At 42.2% G+C, this 27,124-nt stretch overlaps 1 protein-coding gene across 3 annotated transcripts in view; it reads right to left on the bottom strand.

The window, feature by feature from the left end:
• Positions 1–340: 340 nt before the first annotated feature.
• LOC139418939 (zinc finger protein 282-like) overlaps positions 341–27,124 on the bottom strand; it is a 189,983-nt gene continuing 163,199 nt past the window's right edge. Inside the window, exons 1-7 of one of the 3 annotated variants that reach the window (XM_071168730.1) lie at positions 23,209–23,720; positions 22,691–22,821; positions 22,368–22,532; positions 20,126–20,290; positions 4,193–4,304; positions 3,444–3,565; positions 341–1,949 (exon numbers count right to left, since the gene is read on the bottom strand). In XM_071168730.1, the coding sequence (XP_071024831.1) occupies positions 1,167–1,949; positions 3,444–3,565; positions 4,193–4,304; positions 20,126–20,290; positions 22,368–22,532; positions 22,691–22,821; positions 23,209–23,497 (1,767 nt within the window). In that variant the 5' untranslated portion in view covers positions 23,498–23,720 and the 3' untranslated portion in view covers positions 341–1,166. Of the gene's footprint in view, positions 1,950–2,185; positions 3,566–4,192; positions 4,305–20,125; positions 20,291–22,367; positions 22,533–22,690; positions 22,822–23,208; positions 23,721–27,124 lie in introns of those variants that run through there. The other 2 variants (XM_071168729.1, XM_071168728.1) reach the window with 2 other exon arrangements.

Consider the following 27,124-nt stretch of genomic DNA (forward strand, 5'->3'; position numbering starts at 1 on the left):
GCGGTGTCAGAGGAAGGCCCTAAAAATTGTCAGCGCCATGTCTAGGTCCAAAAGGCTCCCTAACAGCTTCTACTCGCAAGCTGAACACTTAATCAAATGGCTACCCAGACTATTTGCATTGACCCCCTTCTTTACGCTGCTGCTACTCGCTGTGTATTATCTATGCATAGTCACTTTACCCCTACCTACATGTGCATATTACCTCAAGTACCTTGACTAACCGGTACCCCCTGTATATAGCCTTATTATCTTGTTACTTTTTAAAACATTTGTTTATTTACCCCCTGTATATAGCCTCGTTATTGTGATATTTAGAAAGAACAGTGTGTTAGAAAGAATAGAGTGTAAAATCAAGGAATTACTTTATTCCATCAACATCACATCAGTAAGGTAAATATTAAACTATACTTGTTCTAGCCTAGGTTTACTCTCTCTCTTAAAACATGTATTTACACAAGCCTGTTTCAAATGACAATTTAACAAAGGGTTAAAAGGATATACACTCCAGGTTGTAATATCAAGTACAGGGTTACATTAGTTCATGTTTATTATTTCACCCGTCATCACAAGACCTGGAGCCTTCAGGCCATTTACTGCAAACAGCTTGAGGCCAAAGGACTGTTTGTAAAGATCCCATACCGTAGATGATAGATAAGCTTGTGAACTCTGGGGATTTTCTTAACAGAAACAGTTGACATACATCAGTATAATATAGCCAACAGTGTCTGAGTAAGTCAATTATTGAGTGGCAATGTTTGCTACAGCCATATAAAAGAAATGAGAGATGATAGAGGGGAGGATGAAATATATCTGATTAAGGAGAACTCCTACCTACTACCCAGTGCCATGGGAGGGCAATAGGGGAAAGGGACACAGTAAGGGGTTGTTTTTGGACCTCTTCCCCAATGAAAGCATGACCTCAGGGTCATCTCACCTGACTTGTTATAAAGGTGTTATAAAAGTGTTTTATGAATAGAACATAAGAAAAAGCATTCAGAGGGGAAATAGTGTTACTCTTCAATAACATGACAGTGTTTTGGCTATGCCAGCACACCAAACAACAAGTCTGTATCATGTGAGAATGTGATCATATCCAGATGCTCAACTGAGGGACTTGTTTTTTTATTTTGATCGAGTTCCCAGACATCCCTCGTGTACATCTCAAGCTACGATTTCTCCCTATTGTGGACATTCCTATGTCTGATAAGGCTACTTAGGAAGGAGAAGCTCTTGTAACATAGTTTGCACTTGAAGCTGTCCTTGGTGTGAACGGTCTGGTGCTGCTTCACATATTTCGCCTTCGCGAATCGCTTCCCACACGTAGGGCAGGCGTATGGCTTGTCGGCGTCCGTCCCTATGCTTGGGCTCCCACGTTTTGACCCAATGACACCAGAGAGCCCTCCATGACATGGAGCCATTGTTTGGGTGTTGTCGGGATTGTGTGCTGTGTTATAGGCTAGGTACCTGTTGTGGTGACTGCCCATACTGACCCTGTCTGTATTTGTGGGGTAACAATTAAGCAGCTGTGGAAGGCTAGACCCAGGCCCAGGGGGATCTCCCACCACTCTCTGTGAAGGCTGAAGCCCAGGCTGACCTGCTCTGTTCATATCATAGGAACAGGAGGGTCTATCTCTATCAGCCCCAGGCCCTGCTCCATCCCTGCACTGAGACTGTGAAGAGAAGGGTCTGGGCTGCGGACTGGAGCCTCTATCGCTCTGATGACCACCAGGACTGAGGTTGTTCAGTCCACCTGTCCACTGGTTGTGTTTTGTGTGGTGGTGGAGTCTCTGTCCCTCGTGGTTGGGTCCTGGTTCAGACTCGGGAAGGAAGAGCGACGGTTCCTGATCCAGGGTTCTCATCCGGGGCCAGGGTTTGTGACCAGCCGCCTCAAGGGTCCGGTCTCTCCTGCCAGGAACACCAGTTATCAGCAGGTCCTCATGGACTGCAGACTGTAAACACATTGTACAGAAGATAATATACAGGTTTATAGAAGTCATTCTTTGCTGTACAAACAGAAACATGACATTATCAAATGTTAGCCATAGTCAAGCCCATCTCTAACACTGATTCAAGTACCCAAAAATATGGAGCCATTGGAGTTTTTTATAAATAATGTGTTGGTTCGACTGTGACAAGGGAAACTCAGTCCCTGAAATGATAAAAAAATAACCAAGTCAGTCAGCGCAGAGTTAATGTTGTATTTAATTTCAACAAGATGGTCATACACTCACATAACGTGAAGTACAGTACTTTTATTACACAAAATTATACGTGACAAGTAGAATAACTTCTCGGAAAAGGTTCAACATTACATTACACACATCTTCACTACTTTATGTCAAGTAAACAGGAATGAAGGCACTCATTATAAAACACCAGATCAAACAACAGGACAAGGTTGTCACTCATCAATTAAGCATTTTTAGACACCATCACACCAACCATCACCATATCATCTACTCTCTCATCATACTCATGATTTCCTCAGTCCACCTCCTCCAGTTCCACACTACATATAAAAACAATATAATTAACTACATTACATGTCACTATACTCAATACAAATGAACTACAAACAAACTAACTTGTACTACATTATATGTCACTATCCTCTATACATGGGCCATGTGCATTTTCTGCTGGTGTATCCTGAGGTAGCTCCTCTCTAAGAACCTCTTCCCGCAGTGTGTACAGGCAAATGGCCTCTCTCCCGTGTGGACCTTCAGGTGCACCTTCAGCTGGTGCTGGCGGGAGAATCTCTTCTCACACTGGGGGCAGCTGTAGGGTTTCTCCCCTGTATGGACTCTCTGGTGTCTATTCAGGCTGGACGATTGAGAAAAACTGGCCCGGCACAGGTGGCAGCCGAACGGTTTCTCCCCCGTGTGCATTCTCTGGTGGATCTCCACCTGTTTGGGGAAACTGAAGGCTTTCCTACAGAACGAACACTGGAAGCGCTTCTCTTTGGCACTGCCACCTTTACTGATTCTGTCTCTACTACGGTCATTTGGCAATGGTCTTGTGTAGCCATTTAATGTTGAGGCACCGGCATTGTCTGAGGTCTGGTTTAACATTAGAGGAGTGTGAGGAGAATGAAGGCCAGGGAGTGTCTGTGTTGTTGCAGGGTCCATGTTCCAGTTGATAGATCCTATAGAAGACAGGCTGAAGGCAGCATCTGTTAGGGGGTTAACCTGAGGCGCCATCAGTCTCTCTGAATCACAACTATAGGAGCAGGACGGAGCATCGCTAGCCGAGTCTGTGTCTGTTCTCATATGGACACCTCCCTGTCCCTGCAGATCAAATCTACGCCTCGTCCTGGTTTCATCCAGTCTGTTGTCATGGAGACTAAGTTTGGATGTTGTTTTGTATTCAACTGTCTGTTTCTGGTTGTGGTTAACAGTGTTGTTCCCCAGCCCAGAGTTGAGGACGCTGTCCCATCCACTGACCTCCACTATCTCGCCTCTGATCCTGGCCTGCTCAGTGATGTTGTCCCCTGGGCCCTTGGCTGCAGCAGTCTGGGTATCCAAGATGGCCACCCAGTCTCCTCTGTTATCCTCTAGCCAATCACCTTCAGGAAAAGGTTACAAAAGACTTTACAAACATGCAGAGAACTCTACATATGGAGTTTGAGTCAATTAAATCATCAAGTTTATACATTATGTTTGTTATAAACATACACTGAGTATACAAAACATTAAGAACACCTCTTTTCATGACAGTTTTTAACTGGTCAGTCTATGATCCCTGATTGATGTCACTTGTTAAATCCACTTCAATCATTGTAAATGAAGGGGAGGAGACAGGTTAAATAAGGGTTGAATGGGCAAGACAGAAAATGTAAGTGCCTTTCAACGGTTTGTGTCAAAAACTGCAACGCTGCTGGTTTTTTTTTCACCCTCAACAGTTTCCCGTCTGTATCAACAATGGTCCACCACCCAAAGGACATCCAGCCAACTTGACACAACTGTGGGATGCATTGGAGTCAACATGGGACCGCATCCCTGTGGAACGATTGACACCTTGTTGAGTCCATACCCTGATCAATTGAGGCAGTTCTGAGAGTAAAAGTGTGGGGAGGTGCAACTCAATATTAGGAAGGTGTTCCTAATGTTTGATATACTCAGTTTTATGTAGATACATCACTATTCCCATTGAAGTATATATATTATGTTCTGTATATGTATGTCTCCCTTACCTTGCTCCCCCATCTTTAGTTCACTCAGCAGATCAATGTTCTCTGGTCCGTCTTCTATAGATTCCTCTTTGACCAGCAGCAGATCAGGCTTCCCATCCTCCATGTCTACTGACTGTAAGAGATATAAGAGATACAGAGTGAGAGGATGTTGGATCAAGAAATCTGATATGAGCACCCTGCTATGGAGCATCTTCTAATTCGGCAATGAGGGATTGCTATGCAAACATGTTTGGCGATTTGCTTACTTGACACTCTTTAAAAGGATAGTTTGGGATTTTGGGAATGAAGCCCTTATCTACTTCCCCAGAGTCAGATGAACTGGTGTATACCATTATTATGTCTCTGAGTCCAGTATGCAGGCAGTTTGAGGTAATTTGCCGAGCCAATGTTAACTAGCTTAGCGCAAAGAATGGAAGTCTTTGGGTACACCTAGCATGCTAGCTGTACCCAAATACTTCCAGTGTTCTGTCTTCCTACATACAGAGACGTAAAAATGGTTTCCATGACTTCATCGGTCTCTAGGGAAGTAGATAAAGAGCTTAATTAGCAAAATCCCAAACAAACCCTTTTTAATGGTTTGATAATTCAAAGTCATGGTCCCAGACTTAAAGGTTCAATGCAGACGTTTTTATCTCAAAATAAAGGGAACACTAAAATAACACATCCTATATCTGAATAAATGAAATATTCTTATTAAATACTTTTTTCTTTACATAGTTGAATGTGCTGACAACAAAATCACACAAAAATGATCAATGAAAATCAAATTTATCAACCCATGGAGGTCTGGATTTGGAGTCACACTCAAAAAAGTGGAAAACCACACTACAGGCTGATCCAACTTTGATGTAATGTCCTTAAAACAAGTCAAAATGAGGCTCAGTAGTGTGTGTGGCCTCCACGTGCCTGTATGACCTCCCTACAACGCCTGGGCATGCTCCTGATGAGGTGGCGGATGGTCTCCTGAGGGATCTCCTCCCAGACCTGGACTAAAGCATCCGCCAACTCCTGGACAGTCTGTGGTGCAACGTGGCGTTGGTAGATGGAGCGAGACATGATGTCCCAGATGTGCTCAATTGGATTCAGGCCTGGGGAACGGGCGGGCCAGTCCATAGAATGAATGCCTTCCTCTTGCAGGAACTGCTGACACACTCCAGCCACATGAGGTCTAGCATTGTCTTGCCTTTGGTAGGAACCCAGGGCCAACTGCACCAGCATATGGTCTCACAAGGGGTCTGAGGATCTCATCTCGGTACAGTGCCTTGCGAAAGTATTTGGCCCCCTTGAACTTTGTGACCTTTTGCCACATTTCAGGCTTCAAACATAAAGATATAAAACTGTATTTTTTTGTGAAGAATCAACAACAAGTGGGACACAATCATGAAGTGGAACGACATTTATTGGATATTTCAAACTTTTTTAACAAATCAAAAACTGAAAAATTGTGCGTGCAAAATTATTCAGGACCTTTACTTTCAGTGCAGCAAACTCTCTCCAGAAGTTCAGTGAGGATCTCTGAATGATCCAATGTTGACCTAAATGACTAATGATGATAAATACAATCCACCTGTGTGTAATCAAGTCTCCGTATAAATGCACCTGCACTGTGATAGTCTCAGAGGTCCGTTAAAAGCGCAGAGAGCATCATGAAGAACAAGGAACACACCAGGCAGGTCCGAGATACTGTTGTGAAGAAGTTTAAAGCCGGATTTGGATACAAAAAGATTTCCCAAGCTTTAAACATCCCAAGGAGCAATGTGCAAGCGATAATATTGAAATGGAAGGAGTATCAGACCACTGCAAATCTACCAAGACCTGGGCATCCCTCTAAACTTTCAGCTCATACAAGGAGAAGACTGATCAGAGATGCAGCCAAGAGGCCCATGATCACTCTGGATGAACTGCAGAGATCTACAGCTGAGGTGGGAGACTCTGTCCATAGGACAACAATCAGTTGTATATTGCACAAATCTGGCCTTTATGGAAGAGTGGCAAGAAGAAAGCCATTTCTTAAAGATATCCATAAAAAGTGTCGTTTAAAGTTTGCCACAAGCCACCTGGGAGACACACCAAACATGTGGAAGAAGGTGCTCTGGTCAGATGAAACCAAAATTGAACTTTTTGGCAACTATGCAAAACGTTATGTTTGGCGTAAAAGCAACACAGCTGAACACACCATCCCCACTGTCAAACATGGTGGTGGCAGCATCATGGTTTGGGCCTGCTTTTCTTCAGCAGGGACAGGTAAGATGGTTAAAATTGATGGGAAGATGGATGGAGCCAAATACAGGACCATTCTGGAAGAAAACCTGATGGAGTCTGCAAAAGACCTGAGACTGGGACGGAGATTTGTCTTCCAACAAGACAATGATCCAAAACATAAAGCAAAATCTACAATGGAATGGTTCAAAAATAAACATATCCAGGTGTTAGAATGGCCAAGTCAAAGTCCAGACCTGAATCCAATCGAGAATCTGTGGAAAGAACTGAAAACTGCTGTTCACAAATGCTCTCCATCCAACCTCACTGAGCTCGAGCTCTTTTGCAAGGAGGAATGGGAAAAAATGTCAGTCTCTCGATGTGCAAAACTGATAATTTTGCACACCCAATTTTTCAGTTTTTGATTTGTTAAAAAAGTTTGAAATATCCAATAAATGTCGTTCCACTTCATGATTGTGTCCCACTTGATGTTGATTCTTCACAAAAAAATACAGTTTTATATCTTTATGTTTGAAGCCTGAAATGTGGCAAAAGGTCGCAAAGTTCAAGGGGGCCGAATACTTTCGCAAGGCACTGTACCTAATGGCAGTCAGGATACTTCTGGCGAGCACATGGAGGGCTGTGCGGCCCCCCAAAGAAATGCCACCCCACACTACAACTGACCCACCGCCAAACCGGTCATGCTGGAGGATGTTGCAGGCATTAGAACGTTCTCCACGGCGTCTCCAGACTCTGTCACGTCTGTCACGTGCTCAGTGTGAACCTACTTTCATCTGTGAAGAGCACAGGGCGCCAGTGGCGAATTTGCCAATCTTGGTGTTCTCTGGCAAATGCCAAACGTCCTGCACGGTGTTGGGCTGTAAGCACAACCCCCACCTGTGGACGTCGGGCCCTCATACCACCCTCATGGAGTCTGTTTCTGACCGTTTGAGCAGACACATGCACATTTGTGGCCTGCTGGAGGTCATTTTGCAGGGCTCTGGCAGTGCTCCTCCTGCTCCTCCTTGCACAAAGGTGGGAAGTAGCGGTCCTGCTGCTGGGTTGTTGGCCTCCTACGGCCTCCTCCACGTCTCCTGATGTACTGGCTTGTCTCCTAGTAGCGCCTCCATGCTCTGGACACTACGCTGACAGACACAGCAAACCTTCTTGCCACAGCTCGCATTGATGTGCCATGCTGGATGAGCTGCACTACCTGAGCCACTTGTGTGGGTTGTAGACTCCGTCTCATGCTACCACTAGAGTGAAAGCACCTTCAGCATTCAAAAGTGACCAAAATATCAGCCAGGAAGCATAGGAACTGAGAAGTGGTCTGTGGTTATCACCTGCAGAACCTCTCCTTTATTGGGGGTGTCTTGCTAATTGCCTATAATTTCCACCTGTTGTCTATTCCATTTGCACAACAGCATGTGAAATCTATTGTCAATCAGTGTTGCTTCCTAAGTGGACAGTTTGATTTCACAGAAGTGTGATTGACTTGGAGTTACATTGTGTTTAAGTGTTCCCTTTATTTTTTTGAGCAGTGTATATTGATTCTGTGAAGATATGAAGAAAAAAATGAATGCGAAATTACCATGTGTGTATAATCGATTACTTAAGATTTGATCAATTAATACTGGGAATCTAATGAGATGCAACTTAAACAACCCATACGTAGATGTACGTAGGTTCAGAGTGGTCTCTTTATGGATCATTTGTTAAGATATGGTTAAAGCATTATGATTGTCTAAACGCTTATGGGATTTTTCCATCAGGTAATACATTTCAGATAATACATCGCTATCGATAAAAGACAGTACTGTGTAGCCGTCTTCATCGACCTGGCCAAGGCTTTCGACTCTGTCAATCACAACATTCTTATCGGCAGACTCAATAGCCTTGGCTTCTCAAATGACTGCCTCGCTTGGTTCACCAACTACTTCTCAGAGTTCAGTGTGTCAAATCGGAGGGCCTGTTGTCCGGACCTCTAGCAGTCTCTATGGGGGTGTCACTGGGTTCACTTCTCGGGCCGACTCTCTTCTCTGTATAGATCAATGATGTCGCTCTAGCTGCTGGTGATTCTCTGATCCACCTCTACGTAGACGACGCCATTCTGTATACATCTGGCCCTTCTTTGGACACTGTGCTAACAAACCTCCAAACGAGCTTCAACGCCATACAACACTCCTTCCAACGGCTTTTAAATGCTATAAAAACTAAGTGCATGCTCTTCAACCGATTGCTGCCTGCACCCTCCCGCTTGACTAGCATCACTACTCTGGACGGTTCTGACTTAGAATATGTGGACAACTACAAATACCTAGGTGTCTGGTTAGATTGTAAACTCTCATTTCAGAATCACATAAAGCATCTCCAATCCAAAATTAAATCTAGAATTGGCTTCCTATTTCGCAACAAAGCTTCCATCACTCATGCCGCCAAACATACCCTCGTAAAACTGACTATCCTACCGATCCTTGACTTCGGCGTTGTCATTTACAAAATAGCCCTCAACACTCTACTCAGAAAACTGGATGCAGTCTATCACAGTGCCATCCGTTTTATCACCAAAGCCCCACTGCGACCTGTATGCTCTTGTTGGCTGGCCCTCACTACATATCCGTCGCCAAACCCACTGGCTCCAGGTCAACTATAAGTATTTGCTAGGTATTGCCCCGCCTTATCTCAGCTCACTGGTCACCATTGCAACACTCACCCGTAGCATGCGCTCCAGCAGGTACATTGCACTGGTCATCCCCAAAGTCAACACTTACTTTGGCCACCTTTCCTTACAGTTCTCTGCTGCCAATGACTGGAACGAATTGCAAAAATCTCTGAAGCTGAGTCTTATATCTCCCTCTCCGATCACTGTACACTGTACATAGCCAATCTGTAAATAGCACACCCGACTACCTCATTATCTCATTACCCCAGTATCTCTACTTGCACATCATAATTTACACCCCAGTATCTCAACTTGCACATCATCATCTGCACATCTATCACTCCAGTATTCATGCTAAATTGTAATTATTTTCGCCTCTAGGGTCTATTTATTGCCTACCTCCATACTCTTCTACATTTGCACACACTGTACATAGATTTAAAATATATATTTGTATTTTATTTGGTGTTAAACTTGTTCTCAACTGGCCTACCTGGTTAAATAAAGGTGAAATAAAAATGTAAAAAAGAGAAAAGGCCTGAAAATGTGTTTTTCACAGTAAGAGATGAGATGCTATATTTATTGAATAAATTATTTTTCCAAGCTATGGAGGCACTACTAGAAGCGCACAGGCATTCTACCAATTCGGCACAAATATAAAAAAAAATCTAATCATGGATCGAACTTAGCAGCATTTCCCTGCTGACAGGAAAATTCCAATCTAATAGAGAATTCAGTGTATTGATATTAGCGTTATATCAGTGTAATCGCTCTAACCGTACTATTTGTGAAGTCATTTGAGTATGTAGTATGCTTATTGGTCTTAAAATATACATTATTTGTTTTAACTAAGTATGAAATGTGTTGCTTGCACTATCTTTATGAACTGCATAGTATATCATTGCATCGAGCTAGTATATTAACTATATGCTATTCAACTGCCCAGCGTTTGTTGACTATTCACGTCATTCTTAGCTTAGCTAAATGGTATATGGTGCCTTGCAAAAGTATTCATCCCTCTTGGCATTTTTCCTATTTTGTTGCATTACAACCTGTAATTTAAATGGATTTTATTTGGATTTCATGTAATGGACATACACAAAATAGTCCAAATTGGTGAAGTGAAATTAAAAAAAATAACTTGTTAAAAGAAATCTTAAAAATTAAAAACAGAAAAGTGGTGTGTACATATGTATTCACCCCCTTTGCTATGAAGCCCCTAAATAAGATCTGGTGCAACCAATTACCTTTAGAAGTCACATAATTAGTTAAATAAAGTCCACCTGTGTGCAATCTAAGTGTCACATGATCTCACACCTGTTCTGAAAGCCCCAAGAGTCTGCAACACCACTAAGCAAGGGGCACCACCAAGCAAGCGGCACCATGAAGACCAAGGAGCTCTCCAAACAGGTCAGGGACAAAGTTGTGGAGAAGTACAGATCAGGGATGGGTTATAAAAAAATATCAGAAACTTTGAACATCCCAAGGAGCACCATTAAATCCATTATTAATAAAAAAATGGAAAGAATATGGCACCACAATAAACCTGCCAAGAGAGGGTCACCCACCAAAACTCACGGACCAGGCAAGGAGGGCATTAATCAGAGAGGCAACAATGAGACCAAAGATAACCCTGAAGGAGCTCCACAGCGAAGATGGGAGTATCTGTCCATAGGACCACTTTAAGCCATAAACTCCACAGAGCTGGGCTTTATGGAAGAGTGGCCAGAAAAAAGCCATTGCTTAAAGAAAAAAATAAGCAAACACTTTTGGTGTTTGCCAAAAGGCATGTGGGAGACTCCCCAAACATATTGAAGAAGGTACTCTCGTCAGATAATACTAAAATTGAGCTTTTTGGCAATCAAGGAAAACACTATATCTGGCACAAACCCAACACTTCTCATCACCCTGAGAATACCATCACCCACAACGAGGCATGGTGGTGGCAGCATCATGCTGTGGGGAAGTTTTTCAACGGCAGGGACTGGGAAACTGGTCAGAATTGAAGGAATGATGGATGGCGTTAAATACAGGGAAATTCTTGAGGGAAACCTGTTTCAGTCCTCCAGAGATTTGAGACTGGGACGGAGGTTCACCTTCCAGCAGGACAATGACCCTAAGCATACTGCTAAAGGAACACTTGAGTGGTTTAAGGTGAAACATTTAAATGTCTTGGAATGGCCTATTCAAAGCCCAGACCTCAGTCAAATTGAGAATCTGTGGTATGACTTAAAGATTGCTGTACACCGGCGGAACCTTCGGAACCTTTTGCCCTTCAAGAATGGGCAAAAATCCCAGTGGCTAAATGTGCCAAGCTTATAGAGACACCAAGAGACTTGCTGTAACTTGCTGTAATTACTGCAAAAGGTTGCTCTACAAAGTATTGACTTTGGCGGGGTGAATAGTTAGGCACGCTCAAGTTTTTCACTTTTTTTAATCTTATTTCTTGTTTGTTTGACCAGAAAATTTTTTTGCATCTTCAACGTGGTAGGCATGTTGTGTAAATCAAATGATACAAACGCCCCCAAAAATCAAATTTAATTCCAGGTTGTAAGGCAATAAAATAGTAAAAATGCCAAGGGGAGTGAATACTTTCACAAGCCACTTTAGTCATTGTGTGTTCTCCATGGACATTGTTAAATGGGGTACTTGGTAAATTAGCTTTGTCTATTGCCTGTTGAATATGGCTGGTGTCAGTAAACATTAAATTATTGCCAGCTTCACAGTTAGTCACCAACATTTTGAATAACTTGGAAAAAAAGCCTAACCAGCTCTGCCAGGTGAGTAAAATGGAGAGTGATGTATTTTCTTGTTTGTGTCTGGAAGTAAGCATTGCTAGCCAACTTTAGCCAGTTAGCTTGGATGATTGACTGCATTGTGAGGCAAGAAAAGTATTATGCATTATGAATCAGAGAGCTTGGATCAACCCTGCCCTTTACCATATTTTGGGGTTGAATAATCCTTGTGAGAATCAAGGACAGTGGATATTAGGTGACATTAAAATTGGCAGTATATACAATACTGGTGTAAAAAGACGGAGAAACTCTTACACCAAACATCACCACATTGGTAAACTATGTCGTAGAGATGGGTCACAAGGCATTATATGGTAAAGTATAACCAGCGAAACAAGAGATAACATATTAACATATTATAACAAATCTGTCATTCTGCACCTGAGCAAGGCAAGTTAACCCACTGTTCCCCGGGTGCCGAAGACATGGATCTCGATTAAGGCAGCCCCCGCACCTCTCTGACTCAGAGGGGTTGGGTTAAATACAGAAGACACATTTCAGTTGAAGGTATTCAGTTGTACAACTGACTAGTTATCCCCCTTTCCTAAGTCTGAAGCAGAAATGGAATATCCAGCAGAGGTTTGTATTAAAAATATAGAGTAGTATTGTTAGGGTATACTACGTGGAAACATTTTATTTTTTTAGTAGGGAGGGAATAATCATGGTTTGGTTTCTTTTATTTTATTTTCTAAACCTTACGATTTTTTAAATTATTATTATTATTATTAAAAAAAAAAATAATGCACCCCCTTTTTCTCCCCAATTTCGTGGTATCCAATTGTTGTAGTAGCTACTATCTTGTCTCATCGCTACAACTCCCGCTACAACTCCTGTACGGGCTCGGGAGAGACGAAGGTTGAATGTCATGCGTCCTCCGATACACAACCCAACCAGCCGTACTGCTTCTTAACACAGCGCGCATCCAACCCGGAAGCCAGCCGCACCAATGTGTCGGACCTTGGTTAGCGCGCACTGCGCCCGGCCCACCACAGGAGTCACTGGTGCGCGATGAGACAAGGACATCCCTACCGACCAAGCCCTCCCTAACCCGGACGACGCTAGGCCAATTGTGCGTCGCCCCACAGACCTCCCGGTCGCGGCCGGTTACGACAGAGCCTGGGCGCGAACCCAGGGACTCTGCAGTACAGCGCCCTTAACCACTGCGCCACCCGGGAGGCCTGAATGGTAATATTTGATTTGAGTTTTTTGATAGCACTCCAATGATGCGATATTTTAGTAATTTGAAAAGCTGAGGTTTAAATACAAGGTTAAATGATGAGTAGAGGGTTTGAGCCTTGAGATTGTAAAAATGATAAGCTGCGGTTGAAAGCGAGCAGGCAGTGGGACATTTGAAGTATAGGTATAGATCAGGCTGCCTTGTGAGGATCAGGCGACGAGTGGCTAATCTGCCCTTTCCTTCCGTTCTGCTAGCTAACGTTCGCTGGAAAATAAATGGGACGAACTGAAAGCACGTATATCCTACCAACTGAACATAAAAAATGTCTTATGTTTCACTGAGTCGACATTAAGAACATATAGCTGGCGGGTTATACACTATCAGCAGAACAGAACAGTAGCCTCTGGTAAGACACGGGGTGGGGGCCTATGCATATTTGTAAACAATAGCTGGTGCACAATATCTAAGGAAGTCTCATGGTTTTGCTCGTCTGAGGTTAAGTATCTCATGATAAGCTGTATATCACACTATCTACCTAGAGAGTTTTCATCTGCATTTTGCGTAGCTGTCTACATACCGCCACAGACCGAAGCTGGCACTAAAAACGCACTCAATGAGCTGTATTCCGCCATAAGCAAACAAGAAAACGCTCACGCCGGGGACTTTAATGCAGGGAAACTTAAATCAGTTTTACCTCATTTCTATCAGCATGTTAAATGTGCAACCACAAAAAATTCTAGACCCCCTTTACTCCACACACAGAGACGCGTACAAAGCTCTCCCTCGCCCTCCATATGGGAAATCTGACCATAACTCTATCCTCCTGATTCCTGTTTACAAGCAAAAATTAAAGCAGGAAGCACCAGTGACTTGGTCTATAAAAAAGTGGTCAGATGAAGCAGATGCTAAACTACAGGACTGTTTTGTTAGCACAGACTGGAATATGTTCTGGGATTCTTCCACATCAGGAGTACACCACATCAGTCACTGGCTTTATCAATAAGTGCATCGAGGATGTCGTCCCCACAGTGACCACAGTAATTTTGCACGCCCAATTTTTCAGTTTTTGATTTGTTAAAAAAGTTTGAAATATCCAATAAATGTCGTTCCACTTCATGATTGTGTCCCACTTGTTGTTGATTCTTCACAAAAAAATACAGTTTTATATCTTTATGTTTGAAGCCTGAAATGTGGCAAAAGGTCGCAAAGTTCAAGGGGGCCGAATACTTTCGCAAGGCACTGTAATAGGAGTTGTGGTGAGGCTCAGGTGAGACATTGAAATTGGGACATTATCATAGGCCATCCACCTTGAACTGTAAAGCTATCTGAAGAAGAAAAATGAAGAAATACCAGAAGATTGAGTGCCGGAAAAGGGAGTGGGTTGGTCAACTGTGCCCATAATTGATTCAGACTTGTCTGAAATTGTTATTTGGGGTATCAGGTTGACCGAGGAGGTTTACACACTGCAACATTTATAGTAATTTAGGCTAAGAATGCATTGAGATACTGATCTGTAATTATAACCCTGATGAGAGAGTTAATTATAAGTTTAATATATTGTATGTTAATATAAATGTACATTCTGCCAGCGTTGAAGTATGTTAAATTGAGGATTTTAATTTTGAGTGACAGTACCAATGTGAATCACTGAGCAATATCATTCAACATTTTTGTTGGATAATTAATTGGGTTTTAATTATGATTTGGAAGCTGAACGATTTTTTTAACTGACTGATTGATTTGAGTAAGTTGTAGTATGTTAATTGGGGGAATTAATGTATTATGGATTGATTGTTGTTATGCTAATGATGACATGGGTAAAGAAGTTGTGTACTATTTTGAGACTATTCTCAGCATGCCTTGGTGAATGGAGAGGTGGACTCTGATCCTGAGAGTGAAAGTGATCCTAATCTATTTGATTTATATCCATTGCCAAATTGCAATTTTTGATGATAATACTCGGGAACTATAGCAGGTTTATGCTAATGGAACATAGAGTCCATAGGCGACGCCTTATACATATTGGGATCACGATGCTTGTCCCGAAGTCATGTTCATTAGGCACTAAAGAAAGAAATGTGACAAACAGAGAGCCACTACCTGGATTTGTCCAGCAAGATATGCTAATTTAAGTTTCTACAGATGGTTCTATTGGGATGGAAATGGTTATTTCTACCATGCTGACAATGCTCAGTATCGACGTGATGAATTGTTTTGTACTGATGGAAAATGTACTCTGATTTAGATGGCTAAGAATTTTTGAAACAATATTTAATGTTTATATCATTCCCAATGAAGGATATTTTATATTAAGGTAAAAACTCAGTGAACCAACAGATGATCATTTACAATGATATACTAGTGCAAGGAAGTTAAAAGTTGTTTGAGGCCTCATTTGGTTTCCTCATCTGTGTAATGTCTTGTAATTTTGTGATTAAGTTGAGAGAATTGTCAAAATGGGGGAAAGTGGTAGCATAATTACAAGATTGTTTTTACATTTTTATTTAACCTTTATTTAACTAGGCAAGTCAGTTAAGAACAAATTCGCTTGTTAGGCTGCTATGTTATTCAGAGCGTTGGTGCAACTGTGCTGTCAGATTGTCCATTCGTAAATTCATAGCGTTTAGAGTTCAGAGCTCACACTGGAAGCTCTGGCCGTTCTGACCTCACAACGGCAGTCAAGCACCCAAGCTAACTGGCTAACATTGGCTAGCTACATCCAGACAGATAATGAGAGAACACCCCACTCTGACCATTTTATTTGACCTAGCAGAGCTGTTTAGGCTGTTTTCAAATTATCCAGAGCGATGGTGACTAACTGTGCAGCTGGCAACAATATAATTTAGCTTTTTTCCCAATGTTTACTGACACCGGCCATTTTCAACGGGTGTTGAGCGTTCGTAAATTCATCCGTAATTCTGCGCTCTGGCACACTAAGACGAGAGTCTTTTGTTAAGACATGTAGCTAGCTAGGTAAACAATGACCCATAATCCTAACTCATGACATTACTACCCTGCATGAATCTGCAGGTAGCTAACCAACCAGGTTCAATGCTAGCTAGTGAACATTAGGCTATAACTAGTCAAGCAAATGTGTCTAGAAACGTGTAATATCTGAAAATATAGCTAGCTAGACTATCATGGTTGGACGCGACTCCTCTCGGATGCCACGGTTGCCCTTAGTTTGAAGATGTAATCCGGAGACAGGTGTTTACTCCATCTCCTTAGATATCATACTCAAATTCCACTGATTTCAAAACTCGGTCTCCAGAAAGTAGAGAGCATACACATAACGTTAGCTAGCGAGCCAGCCAGCTAACGTTAGCTAGTTAACAGTACACTTTATTAACTTGACATTAGGTTTATGCATTTTACCTACGGGATCCATTTTTTTTTTTAAAAGCAGTGTTAGACAGGATTACCTAGACATACTGACCAGCCCAAATAGACAGCGCGTGCTATATGGCAGAATAATCTAAACTAATCTCTCTGCATGTCCAGCCCACTCATTAATCAGCAACCTTCCCGCTAGCCATGATTTGCTGCCTTTTTCTCTGGCTAAACCAACCAGGTTTGTAATTTAACCATTTTATTTGTATTTACAGACAACGTTATTAAGGCACATGAAAGTTCACGTTAGAGAAAGCATTTCTGAACTTATTTGACCACTTTAGTTGTGGTACAAATCTTATTGAAACATATAGGCCTATGGGCTAGGCTACATGAGGTGTGTGACTACGATTAGAAAAAGTCGCAAAAAAATGCATTGTTTCTTATGCTGGGCATCATTCATAAGTGATAAGCTAATATTGCCACCCATCAGACTATTCTTGATTTAATCTTGCCTTTACATATTATTCAGTATATGTGTGAAATTTGTTTTGATTTAGAATGGACCATTATCATGCACCTGTATCAAAACAGGGTCAGCAGGAGAAAATACATGTCACCTATGCACTTAAATAGCGAATGGAGGACACTTCCCCGTGGTTTATTTTCATGCCAGCCAGGTAGGCTATACTCCTGTTGTAAATATAAGCAATGTGCTTAATATTAGGAAAGTTGAGAAATTCATATAGTAGGCCTAGCCTATAGAACGCCGATCCTCCTATTTTTAATATTGGCCATCACTCTGTTTTCTCACGCAATTGCATGGCCTTTTGAAATGTTGCACAACATGAGCTCATGGGAGCTCAAGAAGTGTTTGATTATATTTTTGAATACATTTGCATTGATTTCAGTGTGATTCTAGGGACAATAGAGTGCTGAGTACCAGGCAGTTAGCACGTTTGGTTGGCTACTAATGACCATCAGCAGCATTAGAGCTTGGAGAAGCCTAATTACCGCGACTAAACGGTCACGTGGAATTTGACTGCCTTCATGACCGCCGGTGTGGCGGTAATACGGTCACCGCAACAGCCCTAGGTTTACCTCTATTTCAACAACCAACTTTACCTGACTGATCAGATAAAAATGTTATCCATTGTCACTGATTGTAAATTGGACCAAAAAAACTAGTCTAGTCTGGAGTAGACCTTGTGGACTGGAGAGTAAAATGTATACTCTGTCTACTGGATGTAGTATTCGCCAGATGTCTACAAGCCCATTGTTAATGATCATATCTAATAGTAATATTCTAGATTTTGTATTTCTGGGAAATTGTATAGTCGACACTGAATATCAGAAAAAAAGCAAAGGCATATCCTCATTATTTCATCTTTATTTAACTAGGCAAGTCAGTTAAGATCAAATTCTTATTTACAATGACGGCCTACCCCGGACAAGCCCAAACCCGGACGATGCTGGGCCAATTGTGCGCCGCCCTATGGGACTCCCAATCACGGCCGGTTGTGATACTGCTATTATATTTGGCCATTGGCCCAGTTGTACTGCAAGGTCATCTGATTGGTCAACCCCAGGCTAGGGTGGGGTCTTATAAGTGGCATCCTGTTTCTTTGTTCTGTGGAGAAAATCTGAGGACAGGGGGAATGAACATCTACCTCCCAGCATAACATCTATGATTTGTCCTTTTCAAATAAATCTATTTTTCTCCCACTGATTTGCTTTGGAGTTTGTGTTATTGAAGAATAACATCAACTGCTAACAGTGAGTAAGATGTTAAATATATTTCCCCATCAAAATCTTTCTTCATTTGTTCCAAGACTTGTCCCATTAAATGAGTTTCTAGCAACAGTAAACAAATGTCATGGCTGTAGTACCATAGGATGAAGTAACCTCTCAGAGTAGGAGTGATCTAGGATCAGTTTAGCCTTTTAGATCATAATGAGTAAGGTTATTTGGAAAGATCAGCACTCTTACTCTGAGACTTTGTGGATACGGGCCCAGGTCTTGATAAATCTAGTCTCAAAGGCCCAGTGCAGTCAACTATGTATTTTTCCTGTATTTTATATCCATTTCCACACTATTAGGTTTGAAAAATACTGTAAAATTGTGAAAATTATGATAATGCCGTTTAGTGTAAGAGCTGTTTAAAAAGTCTGCCTGAAATTTCAGCCTGTTTTGGTGGGATGGAGTTTTGGCCTGCCTGGTGAAATCACCAGTTGGTAAATTGGTTAAATGGATACTTTGGTATCTTTGGTGATTTCATAATTACCCAGTCAGACAAACTCATGGATACCATTTTTATGTCTCTGCATGTAGTTAGCTTAGTGCAATTGCTAAGTCTATGGGTATCTACTAGCCTGCTCCTCTCAAAGGCAGGGAAATAGACATTGTAACTACTCCAAAGCTAGGTGGTTCACACTTTGTACTCTTATTTTAACGTTAGTTGTTTGAAAAACATTTATTTTTGTAACTATTTTCTCCGAACTATGCATTTCATTAATCCGCTGTGACAGTGGGTGCAAGGATAGGCTGTGCACGAGTGTCAACACAGCTAAGACAGCGGGACAACGACAGTTTTGAATGAGTTTGCTAGATATCAAGTAAACAAAGTATGAGAAGAGTACATCAACAATAAACCCCACAGTCAAAACGTATTTAGACCAGGATGAGAGAGAACGATGTAATGTGTTGAAATGCGGTGTGTTTTGATGTTGGTTGAGTGTGATGTGTTGTAAAGAAATAATTATTTTGTTTTAAATAAGACGTTTTTCTCAAGAGTAGAAGTGCTGATCGAGGATCAGGGCCCAGATTCACAAAACCTTCCTAAGAAGAAACGTGTTCTTAACTGCCATTTTTTCCTTAACTATAGACATAAGAAGAAAGTTAAGGAAAGTTGCTATTCCTCAAAAAGGTTATTGGAAATGTTCTTACACTATTTCTAATGTTTCTCCTTAAGCAAAAAGTTAAGAAGAAATTAGATTATTGAAAATAAAGTTCTTGGAAATGTTCTTAATTCCAAGATAGCTAAACTCTTGTCTTAAACTCAAGGCATTGAGAGAAAAAGCTCATGAAAGCAATTGAACATGTTCATTCATTCTCAAACTTCATCTGAAAGTTCAGCATTGATTATATTAAACCCAAGAACATGTTTTAGAACAGTCATCTCAGCACAAAATATGCTAACATGATTGACATTGCTAGCTAAATATCTAGATAAAACGGCACAGCCAGAAGAGGACTGGCCACCCCACATAGCCTGGTTCCTCTCTAGGTTTCTTCCTAGGTTTTGGCCTTTCTAGGGAGTTTTTCCTAGCCACCGTGCTTCTACACCTGCATTGCTTGCTGTCTGGGGTTTTAGGCTGGGTTTCTGTACAGCACTTTGAGATATCAGCTGATGTACGAAGGGCTATATAAATAAATTTGATTTGGTTGCCTAGCAACAAATATCTTAAGAAGATTCGGAAGAAGATATTTGAGAAGCTCCTAAGAAGATCATTAAATATTAAGACATTGTTGAGGAATTGCACTAACTATCTTATGAATTAAGAACAAGAAGGGTCCCCCAAAAATGCTTAAGATAGTTTGTACGTTTTTGCGTAAGATGTGTTTTGTGAATCTGGGCCCAGGTCCCCACCTGTCTATATATTGATCTAAAAGGCTAAACTGATCTAAGATCAGCACTCCTACCCTAAAATGCTTTGTGGATACGGGCTCTGACCAAACACCATTCAGACAGTAGTTCACAGTGCACTCACCTCAGTGAGAGTGTGTGTGGTCCTGTGCTGCTCAGCTGGTTCCTCTGTGGGTTCAGGAGGAGGTGAAGTCTCGTTGTCCTCCATGACCATAGTCCCCTCAGGGTTCCCCAGATCCTCCTCACACCCCTCCTCCTTCACCAGCAGCACCTCTGGACCCTCCTCCTCCTGGAAGAGACAGGTGATACAGATTACACAGACATACTCCCTCAGGTATGTACACACAGAAACACAATTTCAACATGGAGTGCTTACCCATCCCCACTACGTTTGAGTCCTATACTGTAGTTACAGAATGACTTCATTGTTTTTAAACCCATCATGGTGGACATAAATATGTTGAGGGTACATATGATAAGCTATGATAAGTCAAAAGTCAACATCAGACAAACCCGACTAAAATCTTTTGACGTGTACAGTAGGTGTTTGTTAGGTATTGGTTGTCGCTGATTAACACAGCCACACAATAAAAATTGGCTATAACATAAACATTAATGAAAACAAAAATGTGCTTTTTGGTTTTAATTTAAGATTAGGCATAAGGTATAGCAGTGTAGTTAAATTTATAATCTAATTTTAAGAAGATACATTTTAGAAATAGGCAGGGTTTAGCCATAATCATGACTTTGTTAACTAGTGACTAACTTGGCTATGAAGCGCTGTAATGTGTATGCAGAATAGGGTGAGATAAGATGTGATGTATCCTTAAGGGAGTCTCAATGAAAGTCTTAGAATGAAAATTACCATTTTGTGTTTATTAAAACATAAACAAGTTTTAAATACACCATATGAAAACCACACACACACTCAACTAAAAAATCTGCATGACCTAGAAACTGAATACATTTTCTCAGTACAAGTGTCTTAGGAAAAAGATTAAGAAGTTGAATGAAAGTAAGGAACTAGGCATTTGTGAACATTATATAGGCACCACAGAACAAACACAACATGTAACTGACTTTCCCGGCTTAAATATACCATATATAACACACAATGTCTAGATGCAATATTCTACCCAGAAATATTCAACACTGAAATCTATTACTATCGTTATCTTTTTGCTGACAACAACAAAAATGAATCTTTGCCTTTAATGCAGGGATTGAGCTAAACATCAAGCTATCGAGTGGAATGGTAACTTTCTATGCTATAGAGAGGAATGGTTTTTCTGCTGGTGTATCCTAAGGTAGCTCCTCTCTGAGAACCTCTTCCTGCAGTGCGTACAGGCAAATGGCCTCTCTTCCGTGTGAACCTTCAGGTGCATCTTCAGCTGGTGCTGGCGGGAAAACTTCTTCTCACAGTGGAGGCAACTGAAGGGTTTTTCTCCTGTGTGGACCCTCTGGTGCCTCTTCAGGTCACCAGCCTGAGCAAAGCGCATTTGACACTGGGTACAGCTGAAGGGTTTCACCCCTGTGTGGACCCTCTGGTGCCTCTTCAGGTTGCCAGCCTCAGCAAAGCACATATGACACTGGGTACAGCTGAAGGGTTTCTCTCCTGTGTGGACCCTCTGGTGGATCTCTACCTTCTGGGGGCAGCTGAAGCCTTTGTTACAGAACATGCAGAGGAACCGTTTCTCTTTACTATTGCCCGATGTGGCTCCCCCTCCCTGAGCCTGGGCTATAGCCCTGTCGTTTGAGTTCAGTACTTGATTGAAAAGAACGCTGCCATGTGAATCGGAAAGTGCCTTCGACGTGAATACGGCATCGTGATCCCTGAACGCGTGTAAAGGGGAGTGGGTCGTGACATTTAGATTTGTATCTAAGCTTCCCCTGTAATCTAAGAAATCTCTACCCTGGGACTGTCCGTCTCCTAGGTGACCATCTGCATTCCATGTGGGAGGAGCATCGCCCTCCACTTTCACAGTCACGTCATCTACCACTATAACCTCCCCTTTCTTATCTAGGCACCCTTCAGAGTATACACTACTACTGTACCGGTTCCATTCCCCTCTAGACAGATCAGTCTGTCTCTCTAAACCCAAGAGCATGTTGCCAGGGTTCATCTCTGTAGCGTAAGAACAAGATGGATCATCACCGCCAGTGTCGAACGTGTCACCATCTCCACGGGAATTAACCGTCCCCTGGCTCTGAAATACCGGTAAGTATTCTGAGCCGGGAGCAGGACGACTGTCCAGTCTCTCTGGGTCTGATCTGTGGTCAGATCCTGTGTGTAAGAGCCTTTGTGTTACAGTTAAAGTCTCTGTGTCTGTCTCTGACTTGAGGATGGCGTTCAGCGTTCCACTGACCTCCGTGATCCTGCGTCGGGTCCTGGCCTGGGGCGCAGCGGCGAGATCCTCCGTGGCTACAGAGGGCGCCACTCCAGCCGCTGCTCCAGTCTGGTGCTGTTGGTCCTTCTCTCGTTCAGTCCTCTCCAGCTTGACCTCAGGACCTGCTGCATTTTCATCTGCAGACTGACACAAGAAAAGGGGAGGCTATTACCGGTGCATGAGTAGAATTGGATAACAATGTTGTAGGGATGTGAGCAAGTGAATAGCAGAGGGGAGCCTTTCTGAAATAAACTGGCCACATTTGATGAACTGTAATTTTGATGTAATACTATTACACAAACCTCTATCACAATAACGTGCTGGGTTGAGGTTACACTCCCCTCATCAACAGTGATTGGTTGGTCATCTCTCCACGCATTGTGTCCAGCAGGCTTCACAAAGCTCCTGTGGCCTCCAGTGAGATGTCCTTCACCTGAGAGAGTGATTGGGGGGAAAGAGGTACTGGTTAGGTACTGTCAATGCTGAACACTATATTGTAGACTATTGACAGTTTTGACACGGTCTACAATTGGCAAGGATGTAAGGTAACACTTATAATATCTTGATTTACTGTCCCATGCATCATATTGTTTTCTATTAATAAATAGGAAATGCCAGTAAATCAACCTGGTCGGAATATGATATTGTTTTTCTGCAAGTTAGCTAAGTAACCAGGGGAATTATTGCATACTATCCCAAAACTGACCAAGACCCAATTCTGATTAACCATATGTGTTAAACACATCTAACGTCACACATGCGCAGATGTGATCTGGGCGACAGGCCCCGCAGCATCGGCCTTCTGCAAAATGTAGCCAACCTCTTGTCATTCCTCTGTATCGGTCGAGGATCTTGACACTACTGGGACCACTGGCGAGGACGCGTTCTCGCGTCGTTCTCTCTGCGCGCTCCCGTGCCACCTTCATTTCAAGTAGCTGTAGTTTTCTCCGCAAAGTCCTGCTTTCATTCTGACTTTGAGTTATTTCCAAACGAAACACTGCATAGTCATCGTCTACGAGTTTACAGATATCTGCCACGGCTGCATTCGCTAGCACCTCCATAATGGAGGCTATTTGAGTGTGAAAAACCATAGGCCTACAGTTAGCCATTGTTAGCAACTAGCTAGCGTTACCTTAATAACATCTATCAACCAAGGCCTGTCTCCAACGCTAATTTAACACTGCCTGGGGTAAGTATGTGTGGCTGTGCAGTTACATAAGTAATATTTTGAGTTTCAAGGTGATAATAAAAGTATATATAACAACAATAAAAACGCTGCCGTGGATATTGTTCTTGGTTACTTTTCACTTCCGTTGACAGTTCTTCTTCAGTGGTTCTTAAATGGTTGGCAACCAACTTTAGTAATGCATTACTGCCACAAATTGAACTGGAGTGTGGACCAGAGACTGCGACGGTCAAAAGCCTAGTTCACATCCCTACCCAATTCAACCATTATACCTAAGGAAATGGAATACATTATTAAATAAAATATCACCTTAAGGTTTTCTGAATGTGAAAGAGTAAGCTCTTCGATCCACGTGCGGATCGTTCAATCAATATCCGAACTTCTTGACCAGAACCCTGGCACCTTGGGTAAACCACTAGGAGCAGAGCCCCACGATATAGGACTGTCAAACGTTCACTCCGTGAGATGGACAATGAGAGCAAAATGAAAATTGTGTTTGTGAGAAGAGACTTTCATACATGGGCAGGGTGTATTTTTGAGAGTGCAGAAATCTCTGCATGCACTCGGACTAATTTATTGCATTCGACAATGATTTTCAACTTGTTCAATATCAATGTTTCAAGTTTAATTTCCAGCCCAACCCTGTCTATGCACGATCAAAGTAGTTTATGCGCTTGCGCGACTGGTTTTCTTCGATACAAATCTGCTCGCGCTGTGATTTATATTATTGCTTGCGTGCTCCATCTCAATTTGGCACTCATCTGATGCCATAGACAATCAGGATACAGAACCAATTAACACAGAAGAGGTGCAATTGACATTGTAGCTATAGTAGTGCCTGTAATGATTAATGGTTCAAATGAAAGGGATTTTCATACAACTTGTAATTTGTATTTATTTTTATTTAAAAAAGAAAGTTGTTCATTTTTTGTTGTTGTATTTTACCCCCTTTTTCGATCTTGTTTCATCGCTGCAACTCCCCAACGGGCTCGGGAGGCAAAGGTCGAGTCATGCGTTCTCCGAAACGTGACCCGCCAAACCGCGCTTCTTAACGCCAGCTGCACCAATGTGCCGAGGAAACACCGTTCACCTGACAACCGAAGTCAACCTGCAGGCACCCGGCCCGCCACAAGGAGTCGCTAACCTGGATGACGCCCTCCCGACCCTGTAGTGACGCCTCTAGCACTGCAATGCAGTGTCTCACATGCTGACCACACCGCCCGTGCGCATGCGTCCATGTTGATTTTGGCCACCCACATCAGACGCGATCAGGACAAGCAGGTTGAAATATCAAAACGAACTCTGAACCAACTGTATTAATTTGGGAACAGGTCGAAAAGCATTAAACATTTATGGCAATTTAGCTTGCTGTTGCTAGCTAATTTGTCCTGGGATATAAACATTGGGTTGATAAATTGCCTGAAATGCACAAGGTCCTCTACTCTGACAATTAATCCACAGATAAAAGGGAAAACGGAGTTTGTTTCTAGTAATCTCTCCTTCTTTGCACTTTATATTGCAGTTGGCAACCAACTTTAAGGTGCAGTACCAACAGGGCTGGAGTGTGGACCTCAGTTCACCTTTCAATCACCCACGTGGATATAAGCTCCTAAAAACCAATGAGGATATGGGAGAGGCTACGCAGACGTGCGCAAGCAGTGTGGGTGCAATAATTGAATAACATGTATGTGCAAATTTATTTTCCAATGCTTGCGCAATTATACATGCGGACCACACTGCCCGCATCGTGTGCGCGAGCATGCAAAATAAACATTTTATAGATTTTCTCATTCCAATGATTTGATGATTGACAAACAGTCACTGTAGTGGGTCATGTGACCAACCCTGAGCCAAAATTGGCCTTGGTCAGTGAGACAGTAACTTTCACATCTTTTACAACCTTAACTACTAAGCTGTAGCCTACACTCTTGTGGATAGGTTCTATAACATGCCACCGATCACCACAAGCTTCAGTACCTACAAGTTTAGACAACATGACCACATGGGCAGTCAGCCACGATCAGGTGAAATCCGCGAGTCATGACCAATGATGTATACCAGGTTTTTCCAAAGTTGGTCCTTTTCTCCAGGTCTTTGGGGATGGACAACACCTCAGAGCATTCTGAAAGTATTCAGATCCCTAGGACTTTTTCCAAATTGTGTTACGCTACAGCCTTATTCTAAAATGTATTCAATTTCCCCCCCCCCTCAAATTTACACACAATACCCCATAGTGACAAAGCAAAAACAGTTTTTATAAATTTTTGCAAATGTATATATACTTTTTTTAAATTATAATTTACATAAGTATTCAGACCCTTTACTTAGTACTTTGTTGAAGTACCTTTGGCAGTGATTACCGCCTTGATTATAACGCTACAAGCTTGTCATACCTGTATTTGGGCAGTTAATCCCAAGCTCTGTCAGGCTGGATAGGGAGCATCGCTGCACAGCAATTTTCAGGTCTCTCCAGAGATGTTCAAGTCCGGGCTCTGGCTGGGCCACTCAAGGACATCAGAGACTTGTCCTGAATCCACTCCTACATTGTCTTTGGCTGTGTGCCTAGGGTCGTTGTCTGTAGACGTGACGCTTTGCTTTCAGGCCAAATTGTTCAACCTTGGTTTCATCAGATGAGAGAATCTTGTTTCTTGTGGTCTGAGAGTCTTTAGGGGCCTTTTGGAAAACTCCTAGCGGGCTGTCATGTGCCTTTTACTGAGGAGTGGCTTCAGTCTGGCCACTCCACCATAAAGGCCTGACTGGTGGAGTGCTGCAGAGATGGTTGTCCATCTGGAAGGTTCTCCCATCTCCACAGAGGAGCTCTGTCAGAGTGACCATAGGGTTCTTGGTCGCCTCCCTGAATGATGGGAACTTTATATAGGCGTGTGCCTTTCCAAATCATGTCCAATCAATTGAATTTACCACAGGTGGACTCCAATCAAGTTGTAGAAATATCTCAAGGATGATCAATGGAAACAGGATGCACCTGAGCTCAATTTCGAGGCTCACAGCAAAGGGTCTGAATACTTATGTAAATAAGGTTAATTATAATAAAAAAAATGTGTACCCCTTTTTTTTCTCCTCAATTTTGTGATTACGAACTTGTCTCATTACTGCAAACCGTGATGAGAAGCGCTAAAAGTTGGTAATCGGTATTCAATTGTGTGTTGCTGATTGGTTGTGTATGGTGCATTCTTACAGAAACCTGTTGGTGCAAAATTCATTGCATATATTTGATATCATCATGAATATAGCATCAAAATGTTGAAAATCTGACTTCCCTCTATCTGCAGCCTGCTCTGATCATAGTGTCATGAAACAGGAAGGGAGAGTGGGTTTGTCGGTTGTGGTCCGCGAGTTAGCCCTGCGTGGCATGGACTGTGCCACAAAACCATTCTGCAGTGGTAAAGTTGATATCCTTGTTTACAAACAGGGTTGCATCAGTTATTGTTATTCATGGTGTTAATAATCATTTTAGAGTTCATTTTATGAGGGGGATGGTGTTTATTTTAACTGTCCCTAAACAATTCATTGTAATTTATGGTAAATTCAT

Source organism: Oncorhynchus clarkii, chromosome 10 (assembly GCF_045791955.1).
Source record: "Oncorhynchus clarkii lewisi isolate Uvic-CL-2024 chromosome 10, UVic_Ocla_1.0, whole genome shotgun sequence".
Lineage (NCBI taxonomy): Eukaryota > Metazoa > Chordata > Actinopteri > Salmoniformes > Salmonidae > Oncorhynchus > Oncorhynchus clarkii.